At 40.6% G+C, this 14807-nt stretch overlaps 1 protein-coding gene across 3 annotated transcripts in view; it reads right to left on the reverse strand.

The window, feature by feature from the left end:
- ttyh2 (tweety family member 2) overlaps positions 1-14807 on the reverse strand; it is a 115557-nt gene that overhangs the window by 40036 nt on the left and 60714 nt on the right. For all 3 annotated transcript variants that reach the window (XM_036571928.1, XM_036571927.1, XM_036571930.1), the window contains exon 3: positions 10003-10114. In XM_036571928.1, the coding sequence (XP_036427821.1) occupies positions 10003-10114 (112 nt within the window). The remainder of the gene's footprint in view (positions 1-10002; positions 10115-14807) is intronic.

Consider the following 14807-nt stretch of genomic DNA (forward strand, 5'->3'; position numbering starts at 1 on the left):
AGAAGGCTCTAATAAAACCAGCCAAGCCAAATGAATCAGTGTGAGAACGTTCTAGCGACTCCTATCAATCACACAGACACAGTACACCAACTTAACATTTGCTGGAGAACTCTGGATTCAGTCTAACACACCACCTTTAAAAACGAGAGGCAATCTGTCCTTCGCTTTCTATCATCCGAGCAAGCTGAAAAGAACCATGAACCTCCAGCAAGCTGCTGTCTGGAGTCTGACCGGGTCAAACGCTCACTCGATTTGTCTTTCACCCAGAAAATTCACAAGTCACAAGGTTATGGGATTTGCTTTATCTGCTTTATTACAGCCTGCCCAATATCTTCTGTCTGATATGCTATGCTGCAGTTTTTGTCCTCACATTTGGACGTTTTACCAATTGATGGAACATCAGACGTGTTGAACAAGCACTGTTTGTTACATAATTCTTGGTAGCACTTCTGACTTGTGCACAAGTAAGAGGAAAAAAGAATTCAAGTGAGAGTAAAACTTGTACAAACTTCAATTCCAACAAATAAAAACAGAAAGCAGTGATTAGTAACTCCACATTGGCCTGTATTTAAACAAAAAACGGTACAAAGACAAGAAATCTAATGCTTTATCTTATTAACTCATTCTGAAATTGATGCCTGCAACATGTTACAACAAAATCAGGGCGATTTAAGACCAGGAACATTGTGAAATGTTCATAAAACGTCTTAAATAGATGATGAGGTCATGCTTTGGGGTTTTTGGCCTTTATAACCAAGACGGGTCGAGGCCTCCTTAAGAAAAATGTCTTAGCAAATAATCAGTTTACAAGCAATGTTCTTCAATGAGCAATTTCAAGTAGTTTAAGTATTTCATCCTCTGCAGTGCATAATATCAACAGATTCAGGGAATCCAGAGACATCTCTGCGCGTAAAGGGCAAGGCATAAAACCACAACTGAAAGACTGTGACCTTCGACCCCATGTTTCTTTGATGAATATCACCACATAGGCTCAGGAATACTTTGACAAACTGTTGTCAATAAATATTATTAATCACTCAATCCACAAATTCAAGTTAAGACTGCACTATACACAGTGGAAGTCACATGTCAATAACGACCAGAAACACTGCCGACTTCTCTGGGCTCGAGATCATTGGAAATGGACTGATGCTCAGTGGAAATGGGTATCGTGGTCTGGTGTCAAGGTTTCAGACTGTTGATGGAAATAATAGACATTGTGTTCTCCAGGCCAAAGATACAAAGGACCATCCAGATTGTTACCAGTGTAAAGTTCAAAATCCAGCGTCTGTCATGGTGTGGGGGGGGTATTAGTTGGTAACCGTTAATGCTGAACACATTTTGGAGCAACATATTCTGTTTTTCATATGACGACTTTTTCAAGGATGTTCAGGCTTCTTGCAACATGACAATGACGAACATTCTGGACAGCATGGCTGCGTAATCGGAGAGTGCGGTGAATAATGAAGTGCATTATGAAGGCAGTACAGTTGTGCAATTAAAGACTTGTATAACAGAAGAACGGCAAAAAAAATCTGCTTTTAAAACGGGATCAGTTTGTGTCTTCAGTCCCCAAACAATCATTAAGTGCTGTTAAAGGAAAAGAGAGAAGAGATGTAACACCATGTTCCCAACTTTTTGGGAAAATGTAGCAGGAAGCAAATCTGGAATGAGCATTTATTTACAAAAATAACTAATAATAAAATAAATAAGTTCTTAAGGTAACACAAATATCATCGCTGTCCAATGGAAAATATGTATCTCCATTTTTTGTGATTTTTTTTTTTCTTTACATTTCATGATGACTGGACCAATAAAAATACTCTGAAATTGCTTAGAATAAAATCTCTTTCCATTAACCTACATTGAAACTAAAGAAGATTGAAACTGTGAAATGACTATTTTGGACGTATTTGTTTTTCTTTGGACAGCGACGATGTTTTGTTTTCAGTCGAATACGGGTCACACTGAACTTACAAATCACAGCTTTCAGTTTGTATCGGCATTTCACACACTGTCCCAACTTATCAGGAACTGAAGTTTGTCCATCACAACAAGACCAGTGCTCATGTTCATAAAGCTTCTCGGAGCAGAAGTGCTGATCTAGAGCTTCCTCTATTATTCACGACGTCCTTATTGACAGAACCCGATTCTAGACCAGCATTTCTACTCTGATGAGCTTATGAATGCAGCCTCAGGTGTCAAATGTATCTTATTCAAGTCCTCAGATTAAAAAGGACAAAAGAAAAAGAAGAAAACATGCATTGTACTCCAGCCCTAGTTGAAATGTCCAGCCTGCGCTGGATCCTCTTACTGTAGAGTGTGTGGATTCCACAGCAGCCTGTGGGGGTAATATGTTCATGATTATGTAGCTGGAGAAAAGCCAGGAAACGTCAGCGTCTGGCTGAAACTCTCGCAGCCTGACCTTCCCAAACCGAGGGTACAGATCACAGCAGTGTGTGCCAAAATCCCCCTGCCCTCTGCTACGCATTATCACTGACCCTGCAGAGAGCGTGTATTTTTAGAACAGCATTTGAAGTTTTGGGTGGGAGTGCTCTTAGATCATACAATAAACAATAACCCTGAGACCAAATGCACTCCAAGCCAAAAAAAGAGTAGGGACACTTTACAAAAGAAGACATGAAAGAGATGATAAAGCAATACGTCATGAGATGCTCTGCGATTTTATCACGGGAGGGTGTTTTTAGGCACGACATGAACCTCCTTCCCTGTGATAAAATCACTGTAACGCACGGCCTCAAGTGGCTTATTGCCTTTAAAAAATAGGCCAACATAAAATATGATAAAATACACAATTTTTCAGAAATAATAATTAAAATATTATTAACAGTCCACACCAACAAAGTGTTACGCCAAGAAATGTAGTTCCTTTAGAGTATGCTATCATTACCAAGCAACCACGGACTGCTGAATGAGGAGGACGTTTGGTCGCCCATCGCTGCACACTGAGGTCATTACGTGATTTTTTTTTACATATAATAATGAACATATGATAACACAACACTGTTTAACGCAAAAACCTTCGCTTTACAGGTACTTATTGGTCACCAAATTAGCACCACGAGTCTTATTTAGCACCAATCCAACAAAACCCCTCTTCCCACGCTGGGGCTGAATCTCAAATAGCTCCCTGCTCCCTACATAGTGCACTACGTAGGAATTTAAATACTGGATCCTGCAGCCCAGCAGTGAATAATATAGCTGACAAATAGTCATTTGGGACTCGGACACATCCACACTCAATAAATGAGGCACTGTTTGGTTGTAGAGGCTAGAATTTCTAAACTTTCATAACTAGAACACTATTTAGGGATTACGGAGCTAAGATATTATGACTTCATGGCTTCCCAGACAGGGATTAAGCTTACAGTCTTGGGACTATCCAGCATTCGGAATGAATTCTCTCCATTAAGAGGAAAATGCAGTCCGTAATCCCTGTCTGAGAAAGCGACCCCATCATTTAAATATTAAAATCTTTGTTTTACACCAAGTACTAAAATATGCAGCACAGGACACCAAACTGCAGTGCAGCTCACATGAAATAATAACACCACAGTAATCAAGGGATGAAAATATAAGCTTAGTTTATGTACATACTCAGAGACCACCCTTCGCTAATTTCTCAGCAGATATATTTGAAGAGATTAGATATAAGATAATCCACTTGGATAAGGCAGGTGAAAGTCTGAGTGAAAAGTTTCAAAAACTGATTCAAAGCTACAGAGAAAATGTGGCTCCTAACAACCACCTGGAAGACCTGGTAGACCCCAAAACTGCCCCCATCAGATAAACAGCACTTAAAGCTTTCATCTCTGAGAGAGAGGAGAAAATCAAGCTGCTTCAGATCTGAAAACATCCACAGGTGTTTCTGTCCATCCTTCCACTGTGAGAAGACGACTCAGCGCTGTGGGTCTGAAAGGATGTGTAGCTGCCAAGAAGAACCTCACTGAGAAAAGGAGACGGACACATCAAACAAAGAAGCTGAACAATGGACTGACCACCCCAGAGTCCAGACCTCAGCATCACTGAATGTGTTTGATTGCTGGTGGTGAAGTAAATTACCTGTAAACTTTTATAATCAGCCCTTGCTTCTATACCTGCATACACTCTCGAAAAATGGTTCTCTAAGGGTTCTTTAGTAAAGACGATAGTGCTATATAGAACCGCTAACACTCAAAAGAACCCTTTGCCTGCTTAAACAGTTCTTTCCATGGTGAAATGGTTCTTCAGATTGATGGAGAATGTGTTGTATATGGTTCTATATAGAACCTTTTTGATAATGGTTCTATGTAGCACCAAAACATGTTCTTCTATTGTTACAAGCTTGACATAACGTAACAACAGCAGAACCATTTTTAGTGCTATATGGAACCATTTTCCATTAATCTGAAGAACCATTTCACCATGCAAAGAATCATTTAAGCATTCAAAAGGTTCAAGTGTTCAAGGTTTTATACAGAACTGCTTTCTTTACTAAAGAACCCCTGAAGAACCATCTGTTTTAAGACTGCAGAGCCGAATGATTTTTTTTTTTATTCAGAAACCACAATTTGAAAATTTGAAGGAATGCGATTTTCAAACCGTTAGAGTTCTACACCAATCAGGCATAACATTATGACCACCTCCTTGTTTCTACACTCATTGTCCATTTTATCAGCTCCACTTACTATATAGGTGCACTTTGTAGTTCTACAGTTACAGACTGTAGTCCATCTGTTTCTCTGATACTTTGTTAGCCCCCTTTTACCCTGTTCTTCAATGGTCAGGACCCCCATGGACCCTCACAGAGCAGCTACTATTTGGGTGGTGGATCATTCTCAGCACTGCAGTAACACTGACGTGGTGGTGGTGTGTTAGTGTGTGTTGTGCTGGTCTGAGTGGATCAGACACAGCAGTGCTGTTGGAGTTTTTAAACCCCTCAGTGTCACTGCTGGACTGAGAATAGTCCACCAACCAAAAATATCCAGCCAACAGCGTCTTGTGACCACTGATGAAGGACTAGAGGATGACCAACACACACTGTGCAGCAGCAGATGAGCTATCGTCTCTGACTTTACATCTACAAGGTGGACTGACAAGGTAGGAGTGTCTAATAGAGTGGACAGTGAGTGGACACAGTGTTTGAACACTCCAGCAGCACTGCTGTGTCTGATTCACTCAGACCAGCACAACACACACTAACACACCACCACCACGTCAGTGTTACTGCAGTGCTGAGAATGATCCACCACCCAAATAGTAGCTGCTCTGTGAGGGTCCATGGGGGTCCTGACCATTGAAGAACAGGGTAAAAGGGGGCTAACAAAGTATCAGAGAAACAGATGGACTACAGTCTGTAACTGTAGAACTACAAAGTGCACCTATATAGTAAGTGGAGCTGATAAAATGGACAATGAGTGTAGAAACAAGGAGGTGGTCAGAATGTTATGCCTGATTGGTGTGTGTAGTCAGATGTGTGGTCTGTTTCGTTCTAATTAAACTGTTATCACATTCCTATTCATGTCAGAAATGTCCTGCATTATTAATTCAGCTGTGAATGCTCTGCCGGCACCGCAGCGGGAGGTCCACTGTTCATCTGTGGAAACCGCATGGGGCCATGGGTAAAGGAGGGAGGGGGAAGCTTATGGCCCAAAAGCAATGAAGTCTGGGAGAAAAAACTAAACTTTCAACACTAGCAGTCACATCTTGGCAGACTCAAACAAACACACTTCACCATCTGACTGAGCTCTTCACTTCAGATCCAAAGTGCTTGTAGACACGTCTGAGAGGATGTTTAGTGACTTCTCAAGAGAGCGAGAAGACAAGGCATGTGTACATTAGAGAGAGAGAGAGAGAGAGAGAGAGAGAGAGAGAGAGCGAGTGAGCGAGAGAGAGAGAGCGAGAGAGAGAGAGAGAGAAAGAGAGAGAGAGCGAGTGAGAGAGAGAGAGAGCGAGAGAGAGAGAGCGAGAGAGAGAGAGAGAGAGAGAGAGAGAGAGAGAGAGATCTGTATGCGGTCAGTGTGGGAAACGTTTTCACGCAGAGAGAACAGAACAGTGAAGAGTTGTTAAAGCAGGAAATGAGAGTTTCTTCATCAAAGCCCTCTGTGGGAGAGTTCAGGGTTAATGATGATGTGAACTCCAACAGTGGACACTTTGTGCTCCTCCATCATCTGTCCCAGCATGCACTGCACACGGTCTTTGCACTGGGTTAAGGTAGACAGCTGCCTAAGGCCCCCATGAAAGTAAAAATGAGAAACTATCGCTGTCGGGACAAGAATTTATATGTCCATTTAGTCAGTTTTCATTTTTGGACATAATTTATAAATATAAGCTGCTTTTACACGGCGTCAAAACGTCATGATGAAGTGACCAACAGAAACGATCCAAATGACTTACAATGACTCATTTCTCCACTGACGTCCATTAAGAATTAATAGTGTAAAGTTACCATTTTGGAGAAACGATGTTTTGTTCCAACAGCGATTACATTCTGTACACGCTAATAAGATAATCTAACATTTTGTTAATCCCAAAGGGAAATTAGAGTGTAGAATATGTATGTATACACACCATATTACATAGGTTATGTATATAGAATATCGCTGTTGTCAAAACAAAACCTTGTATCTCCACTTTTGTCGTTTTCAGTTTTTGACATAATTTGAAAATGAAAGTTGCCCCTTTAGATTGTGTATAGATTTCAAGATGAATGGACCAAAAGAAACGGCCCAAAATGACTTAATAATAATTCTGAATATTAGAATCGAATAAGAAACTGCATAGCATGAAATACTACACAATACTACACAATATAACTGACTATACTATCACTACAACTATACAATATAAATATATCACTGCTGTTGGAAGAAAACCTCGTATCTCCAAAATGGTAACTTTACAGGAGAAGAAAAAAACATACTTTACTTTTAATGTAAGTCAATGGAACCAGACTTTTTTCTAAGTAATTTTGGGCCGTTTCGTTTGATCCATTCATCATGAAATTTACAAAAAATGTAAAGAGCAACAGGCATTTTCAAATTATGTCAAAAACTGAAAAATGACAAAAATTGAGATACGAGGTTTTGTTACAACAATATATATATATATATATATATATATTTTTTTTTTTTAAGCAATAAATATATTGCTTTTATAAAACAGTTAAATAAATACAGTAATAAATGAATAAACTGGGCCGTGAACGCAGCGTTTAATATGTTTTAATGTTCGCAGTTCCTTCCACCAAATTATAGTTCCTTAACAAGCAGCTCGTTGCTACGTCAGAGTAACGAGCTCCGCCCACTCGCTGCACAGTCTGCTGTAAGCCTCGCCTTTTGAAGTATATTGTGATACATGAATATAAACCAAGAAGAAGAAAATTAATGATTATTTTAACACTGTGGCCGGAAAACATGCACCTCAACGCCCAGCAGGTCAGAACTTAACTCTTCACATATTTGGTCAGACAGATCGTAGAGGGGGTTTGAGGTTGTGACCTGAAATTAGACTAAATGCTAAAAAAGATCCTAGAGCCACTTAAACTCACTCATCTGCACTGACCACACGACCCAGAAACAGAGACGCATTTAAACTGACCGTGGGAGACTCCCCTCTGTACTCAAGCTCTACAGCACAGGTCTGAGATCAGCCGGGACTCGCAGTACACAGACCCAGAGCGCAGGTGGGATGGACCGGACTGACTCCGGATCAGCGTCTGCCTCAGAGTTCAGGGCTGAGTGTGTTAGAGATGAGTTCATCTCCATTAGCGCAGATGGAGAATTAATCCTCGTCTCCATAACAGCGCAAGTGTGCAGCTGCTCTAATCCAAACCCCCCTTACAGGGAACACTTTTTAGTGCACAGTTCCTACTTATTTGCAGGGTTTAACACTTTGGACGACACATTTCCTCACAAATATGTTACATTCAGCAAATAAGCAGTAACTGGACAGTGAAATGTGCTCTAAATGGAGGACATGTATTTATTTTTACTTAGAAAATCAACATGTATTTTGTTCAGGGGTGCCCAAACTTTTGCACACGACTAACAAAACAGCTCAGTAATTTTATATTCACTGAAACAAGTGGAGAGGTTGTGTGGCAGAACAGGAAAAGTACAGAATTGGGCCGGACTGATATGAAAAAGTGGACGATACCGATTTTACGATATCGAATTTGAAAACAACAATATTTTATGCTTGTATTTAAAATTTGTATAACATACATATATATATATATATATATATATATATATATATATATATATATATATATAATATTGTTCCTAAACAAGAGGCGGAGCTACATACATTGCGATTTTGGTTACTGTTAATCTCTTATTTTACTTATGAGTTCAAATGTTTTTTGTGTTATTCACATAATTGATGGTTGGGTTTGTTATTTTAAACGTGATGGTGTTTATTACAGTCATACAGCTAAACAGGAGGACTATACTATACTGGTGATGTTGCCCAGCCCTGTTATTGGCGATTGTGGGTTTGAAATGTGCCAACATCGCAACCAAAAAGATGATAATTGTCAGCAACTGTCAGTATTATTATTAGTATTATTATTAAAATTATCATCAATGTTTTTTCAGATAGCAATAAAAACAGTGAGTCTTCAATGCTGGCTGATATTATCAGTAAGTAAACAAACAATAAACAAACCCCCATAATGTTTGTGAAAAAGGCATAAAATTCAGGGCGATTGCACAACAAAGCAGTTCCCAGGTGGTTGCTAGGGTATTGCCAAACGGTCACTATGGTACTTTTGGTGGTTGCTAGGGTGCTGCCAGGTGGTTGCTATGGTTCCCCACATGGTTAAAAGGGTGATGCTAATGGACTTGTATCAGCATAACATAAATTAGGTACACAGAATTTCGCACCTGATTCATTATTATGGTAAAAAAACATCCATCATTTAACAATTAGGCCCAATCCCATTTCACCCCTCGCCCCTACCACTTAGCCCTACCCCTCTGTTTTGCGCGTTCACGTGTAGGGGGTAGGGTGTCCTGATTCCTGTTGAGATAGAGGGGGAGGGTGAAGTGTTGGGGCTACATGACCCTCCAAACGGAGGTTTTTCAGAGACTCCAAACAGAGAGTTATGAGAAAAAAAGAAAAACTGGAAAGATGGAGAACAAGAGACCAAAGAAACCCACAAATGTGAGAATTTTCTCTGCTAAAAAATTACAATAACCACTGTATTATCTTATATTAATGTTTTAGTGTATTAAGGTCCTTTTCTTCATAACCAGCATAAAAACCTCTAGTCGTAGCTGATGTCTTGGTACCTAGCTAGCTAAATTTCCCAGTCCACCTTAAATGGTGCAGCAGTTACATTCTGGCACCTCAATTAAGGTAGAACAGGATAATTCAAACAAGGAGCTGGTGAATATCTGACTTCAGCTTCACATCACTGAAGAATTAGGGGTGGGCGATAATAAATAATTGACACATCCCCCTCTTTGAAGTCATATTTTTTATTATTATTAAGATTTGAACCACTAACCCTTGTAACTCAGTTCCAAGGGGCAAAGTGACACTCGGAAACAAGGGGAAGAGGCAAAAAGAAGAAACTGGATTTGGCCTAATTTTGTATGGCTGATCAAAAAGCTGCATACAAGCACACCATTCCCAATCAGGCCAAACATTCTGGAGTTGGAACGGCGTCAGTATCTGGAAAACTGCGGGACGAGTTAGCAGACAAAAAAATACAAACCAAGAAGAAGAAAATATTCCGTCAGATAACAAGAGTGCTGTATTGTTATGATGTCAGATGGCATCAATAACAATCGCTAACAAAGCGTATTTTATGTATTTTGGTTTTAGCTAATGTTTGGAAATTGGGGTGTTTACAATTAGGTGTTTGTGATCACTCAGGTGTGTTTAATTGCTTCATTAGTGCAGGTAAAGGAGGACTTTCAGCACCTATGTTATTTTAACACTCTCCTACAGCAAGGCTGGGCACTCTTGGTCAGACATTTGGTTTCCACTCACCAGGTTCTCCACTCCTGCCAGGGTGTGGTTGGCATTGTACAGGGAGTAGGTCAGCTGGTACACCCCATCATTGGTCTCGCTGTTGCCATAGAAACCCACTCCGACCGCGACGCTGCAAACAAACGGGAACAAGGTGAAAAGGTGATCATCATTGTCGCACTAACAGTGCCTCTGCTCACGGCTTAGAAAGGATAAAAGCTTCCAGCTTCAGCCTCCAGCAAGGCGAGCTCATGCGGTTTATCTATTATCTATTAGGCCAGGCTAAGATCACACAGCCCTTCCTGAAGTTTTCCGGCAGCAGTCAGCGAAGGGGAAGCCCGAGACTCCTCCGGAAAAGCATGTAACCCCGCCCAGGCATAACTAATCTGTTCTGATGTGGAGTCTGAAAGCATATAGCATAATTCACTCTGACCTTTACACTTCTTCATTACAGATCTCCCATCTCAGCGGGACGTCCCACTCAAATAATACTTTAATGAGGAAAGGCAAATATAGCCCTGCACCATTTAGGCTACTGAGCTCAGGGTCCTTCAGAACAGCTCTGCTGTTCTTTTTACTGTGAATCAGATCAGGGTTTTGTAAGGCTGAGATGTACAACGTTTGCAAAGGGTTTTACGGCCACAAAGAGTTTGCTAGCGCGGTGTCGTTCGCCTTGGCAATGCACGTCCATGAATTTGGGAGGCGGAGCTTCTGAAGGAGCACTGAAGGGAGAGGTGTATTTGTTTTGCTGTTAAGTTCAAACATCAACAAAATATCTTTCTCCAGAATCATTTACTGCGCCTTTAACTATTATTCCAAGATACATAGATTGTAAAAAGATATAATTTAGTGTTATATCGCTGTTGTCGGAAGAAAACCTTGTATCTCCAAACTGGTAACTTTACAGGAGAAGGAAAAAACACACTTTACTTTTAATGTAAGTCAATGGAACCAGAATTTTTTCCAAGTCGTTTTGGGTCGTTTCTTTTGGTCCATTCATCATGAAATTTACACACAATGTAAAGGGCAACATACTTTTTCAAATTATGTCGAAAACTGAAAAACGACAAAAATGGAGATACAAGGTTTTCTTCTGACAACAGCGATATGCCATATATTCCAGAAAATAAACGAAAAAGAAAATGGAGCTGAATGATCTACACACAGCTAATAATTATGTATGGTCACATTACAGGCAGACCTGTTGGTATAAGGTAGGGATGCATCAATACCATTTCTTTCAGACCGAGTAAAAGTACAGGTACATATTTTTAGTACTTGCTAACACAGATTCCGATACCATACTGACTAACCCGCTTAGAATGAAGCAGTTGTTAGTGTAAATGTGTGCAATGTACTTTAACAGTTAAACCATTAAAATCCAGCTGATTTTAATTGAAGTGTGTTAGCTAGCTATGCTACATTAGTTATCTTGGATGGTGTAGCGCTGCAGCGGAGAACAGCTGGTTTTGTTCCCCATCAGATAAACTCTTCTGTACAGCTGTAAGTAAAGTAGGTTTCATAGTTTTGATCCTCATCTGTCTGTTTCAGCAGCAGCACAGCGACAGCAGGAATCACATCCGAGGCTAATGTATCCGAGGAGCTCGCGCTTCCAGTTTTCTGTCCTGTTGGAGTCTTTTGATTGGCTGGTTGAGCTGTAGCTGAATGTCCTCTAAAGCCGGACAGACGCTGTGTGATTTTAGAAATCTTGTTCTTTGGTGAACATGTTCCGTCTGACTGACCCGCTACGGGAAACGCAGCCTCTACAGACGCTCTCTCTATGGAGCATGATCAATTAAGCTGATTCATTGAACATTACACATCGAGTGCTGAGAAAACACACTGAGACTCTGAGCAGCGCTGCTAATACTGAACGCTGAAGCTAAAAGCATGCGGTGATGTTCACTGTAGGACAGTACTGTCTCTACAGCCTGATTTACGAAAAGAATCACCTTATTAATGTTTATATCTCGCTATTCTATTCAGTCAAACAGAGTAAAGTTGGCTCATACTGACTTTGGTAGCGAATGTCAACTTTTTCACCTCCGTTTTGCTGGCCTACGTGTCTCCACCCATATCAAGGACAGTTGTTATGATTTAACTGTGATTGTATGTTTATAAACATGCCAAAATCAGAGTGTATTCCTGGTGGGAATCTGCCAAGGCAAAATGTTTCATGTTACTGATGTTTTTATGTCTGACTCAGTACAGGTTTTTTACAAAGTATCAGCTGCTATCGGTGAATTTTTTGAGTACAAGTAAACAAGCATGGAATCTACTATCAGTATCAGTGCCGATGCGTCCCTAGTTTAAGGAGATGAAACGAGTGTTTCTTTGCAAACGTAAAATGCATCGTGTTTTTTTTCTACGAAACACTGTGGCGTGTCAAAATAAAAGTCCTTTTTAATAAAGTGCGTCAAAATAGAAGCAAACATGTATTTTGCATTTATTTTTCAATGTACTGTGGGAAAAACTTAAAAATGTGAGACTTTTAAGTAAAGATGTCTACAGTGATCAGTTAGAAGACTATAAATGAATATAGAATAACTCTCTGGTGTGTCTCATTTAAGCTTTAATCCTCCAAATTTCTTAAAACAGATATCATGTTTTGCAATTAGCACATTATATGAGTATAAAAGACTTTAAATTGAAGATAATATATATGTAAGATTGGCACTCGGTATCTGCAGATATCCAAAGTTCAGATATCGGAATTGTTATTAGAACAGACCATGTTGATGTCTACCTACTCTAAACTGTGATAAATGGTTAGGTAATTATCTTCATATAAAAGCTTTGTACTGACACATGCCTACTCTGGAGCTGAACATGTTTGCTGTGTGGATTTTAGTAATATTCTCAGCCTCACACAGTGAGAGTTTCCATTAGACTGAATGCACACAGTTACACTTTTACCTTTGGGGGACTTTTAAAGGACACATTTAGAACAGTCAACTAAAGGTTCTGTTTCTGTTTCCCATTCAAAATGCCACGCAAGACGCACAGACGCACAACGCCCGACAGCCATTTCCTGTCTGAAGCTCAGATGGAGCTACAGAACAAGCATGACCTAGAACAGGGGTGACTATTATTATAATAATGACAATAGTGAATTCTCGTTAGTAGGAGACCCTCTGGGCAAGCTGCATAACTGTTTGAGTGAGTGAGAGAGAGAGAGAGAGAGAGAGAGAGAGAGAGAGAGAGAGAGAGAGAGACACCAAGGGGCGTGTTCAGAGAGACAGAAGAACAACTTGAGACAGTCACATATGAATTAACTTTCCTTAGATCAGGTAAAACAAAGCCAGCAAACTCTCACATACATCCAACTCACAAGCTGACTGAACACACAGCCCCTCTCAAAGACCCCGGAGATGAACCTTTCATCCGTCAGCGTTTCACTACTCCCTCTGACAGCAAACTCAAAAGGGAATTCAGAGAGAGAACAAGAGACAGTGTGAACAGAGATTAAAAAGCCATCAGAAAAATCCATCTTTAGATGCGACACGAAACACTCCCGACTCTCTAATTACCTCAAAAAAACATCGCCGGCTCTGAGAGGGAAGAGTCTCTCTCAGTTAAAGCGCCTCCAACTTCTACCTGGACCGCCTAGAGACTTTCTTGAGCTTCGTTCCCTAAAGCATGATGGACCAGGAAACTAGAGCCGAGACTGGCCTGGAACAGCGCAATCTACAGCTGAGACCGCTCTGGAGCACTGTAATCTACAGCTGAGACCGTTCTGGAGCAGTGTAATCTACAGACGAGACTATTCTGGAGCAGTGTAATCTACAGACGAGACTATTCTGGAGCAGTGTAATCTACAGACGAGACTATTCTGGAGCAGTGTAATCTACAGACGAGACCGTTCTGGAGCAATGCAATTTACAGACGAGACTATTCTGGAGCAGCGTAATCTACAGATGGGACCATTCTGGAGCACTGTAATCTACAGACAAGATTGTTCAGGAACAGTGCAATCCACAGACAAGACTGATCTGGAGCACTGTAATCTACAGACGAGACCGTTCTGGAGCAGTGTAATCTACAGATGAGACTGTTCTAGAGCACTGTAATCTACAGACGAGACTGGCCTGGAGCAGTGTAATCTACTGTAATTTACAGATGAGACCGTTCTGGAGCAGCGTAATCTACAGACAGGACCATTCTGGAGCACTGTAATCTACAGACAAGATTGTTCAGGAACAGCGTAATCTACAGACAAGATTGTTCAGGAACAGCGTAATCTACAGACAAGATTGTTCAGGAACAGTGTAATCTACAGACAAGATTGTTCAGGAACAGCGTAATCTACAGACAAGACTGATCTGGAGCACTGTAATCTACAGACGAGACCGTTCTGGAACAGTGTAATCTACAGACCAGACCGTTCTGGAACAGTGTAATCTACAGACGAGACTGTTCTGGAGCAGTGTAATCTACAGACGAGACCGTTCTGGAACAGTGTAATCTACAGACGAGACCATTTTGGAGCAGTGTAATCTACAGACGAGACCGTTCTGAAGCAGTGTAATCTACAGACAAGATTGTTCAGGAACAGCATAATCTACAGACAAGACTGATCTGGAGCACTGTAATCTACAGATGAAACCGTTCTAAAACAGTGCAATCTACAGACGAGACCGTTCTGGGGCAGTATAATCTACCGGCAAGACTGATCTGGAGCAGTGTAGTCTACAGCCCAGACTGTTCTGAAACCACAGTGTAATCTGTAGCCAATACTGATATGGAGCAGTGTAATATACAGTCAAGACTGTTCTAGAGCAGTATAATCCACAGTAAAGGCTGTTCTAGAACAGTATAATCTACAG

This window comes from Colossoma macropomum, unplaced genomic scaffold (assembly GCF_904425465.1).
Source record: "Colossoma macropomum unplaced genomic scaffold, Colossoma_macropomum, whole genome shotgun sequence".
In the NCBI taxonomy this organism is placed as follows: domain Eukaryota; kingdom Metazoa; phylum Chordata; class Actinopteri; order Characiformes; family Serrasalmidae; genus Colossoma; species Colossoma macropomum.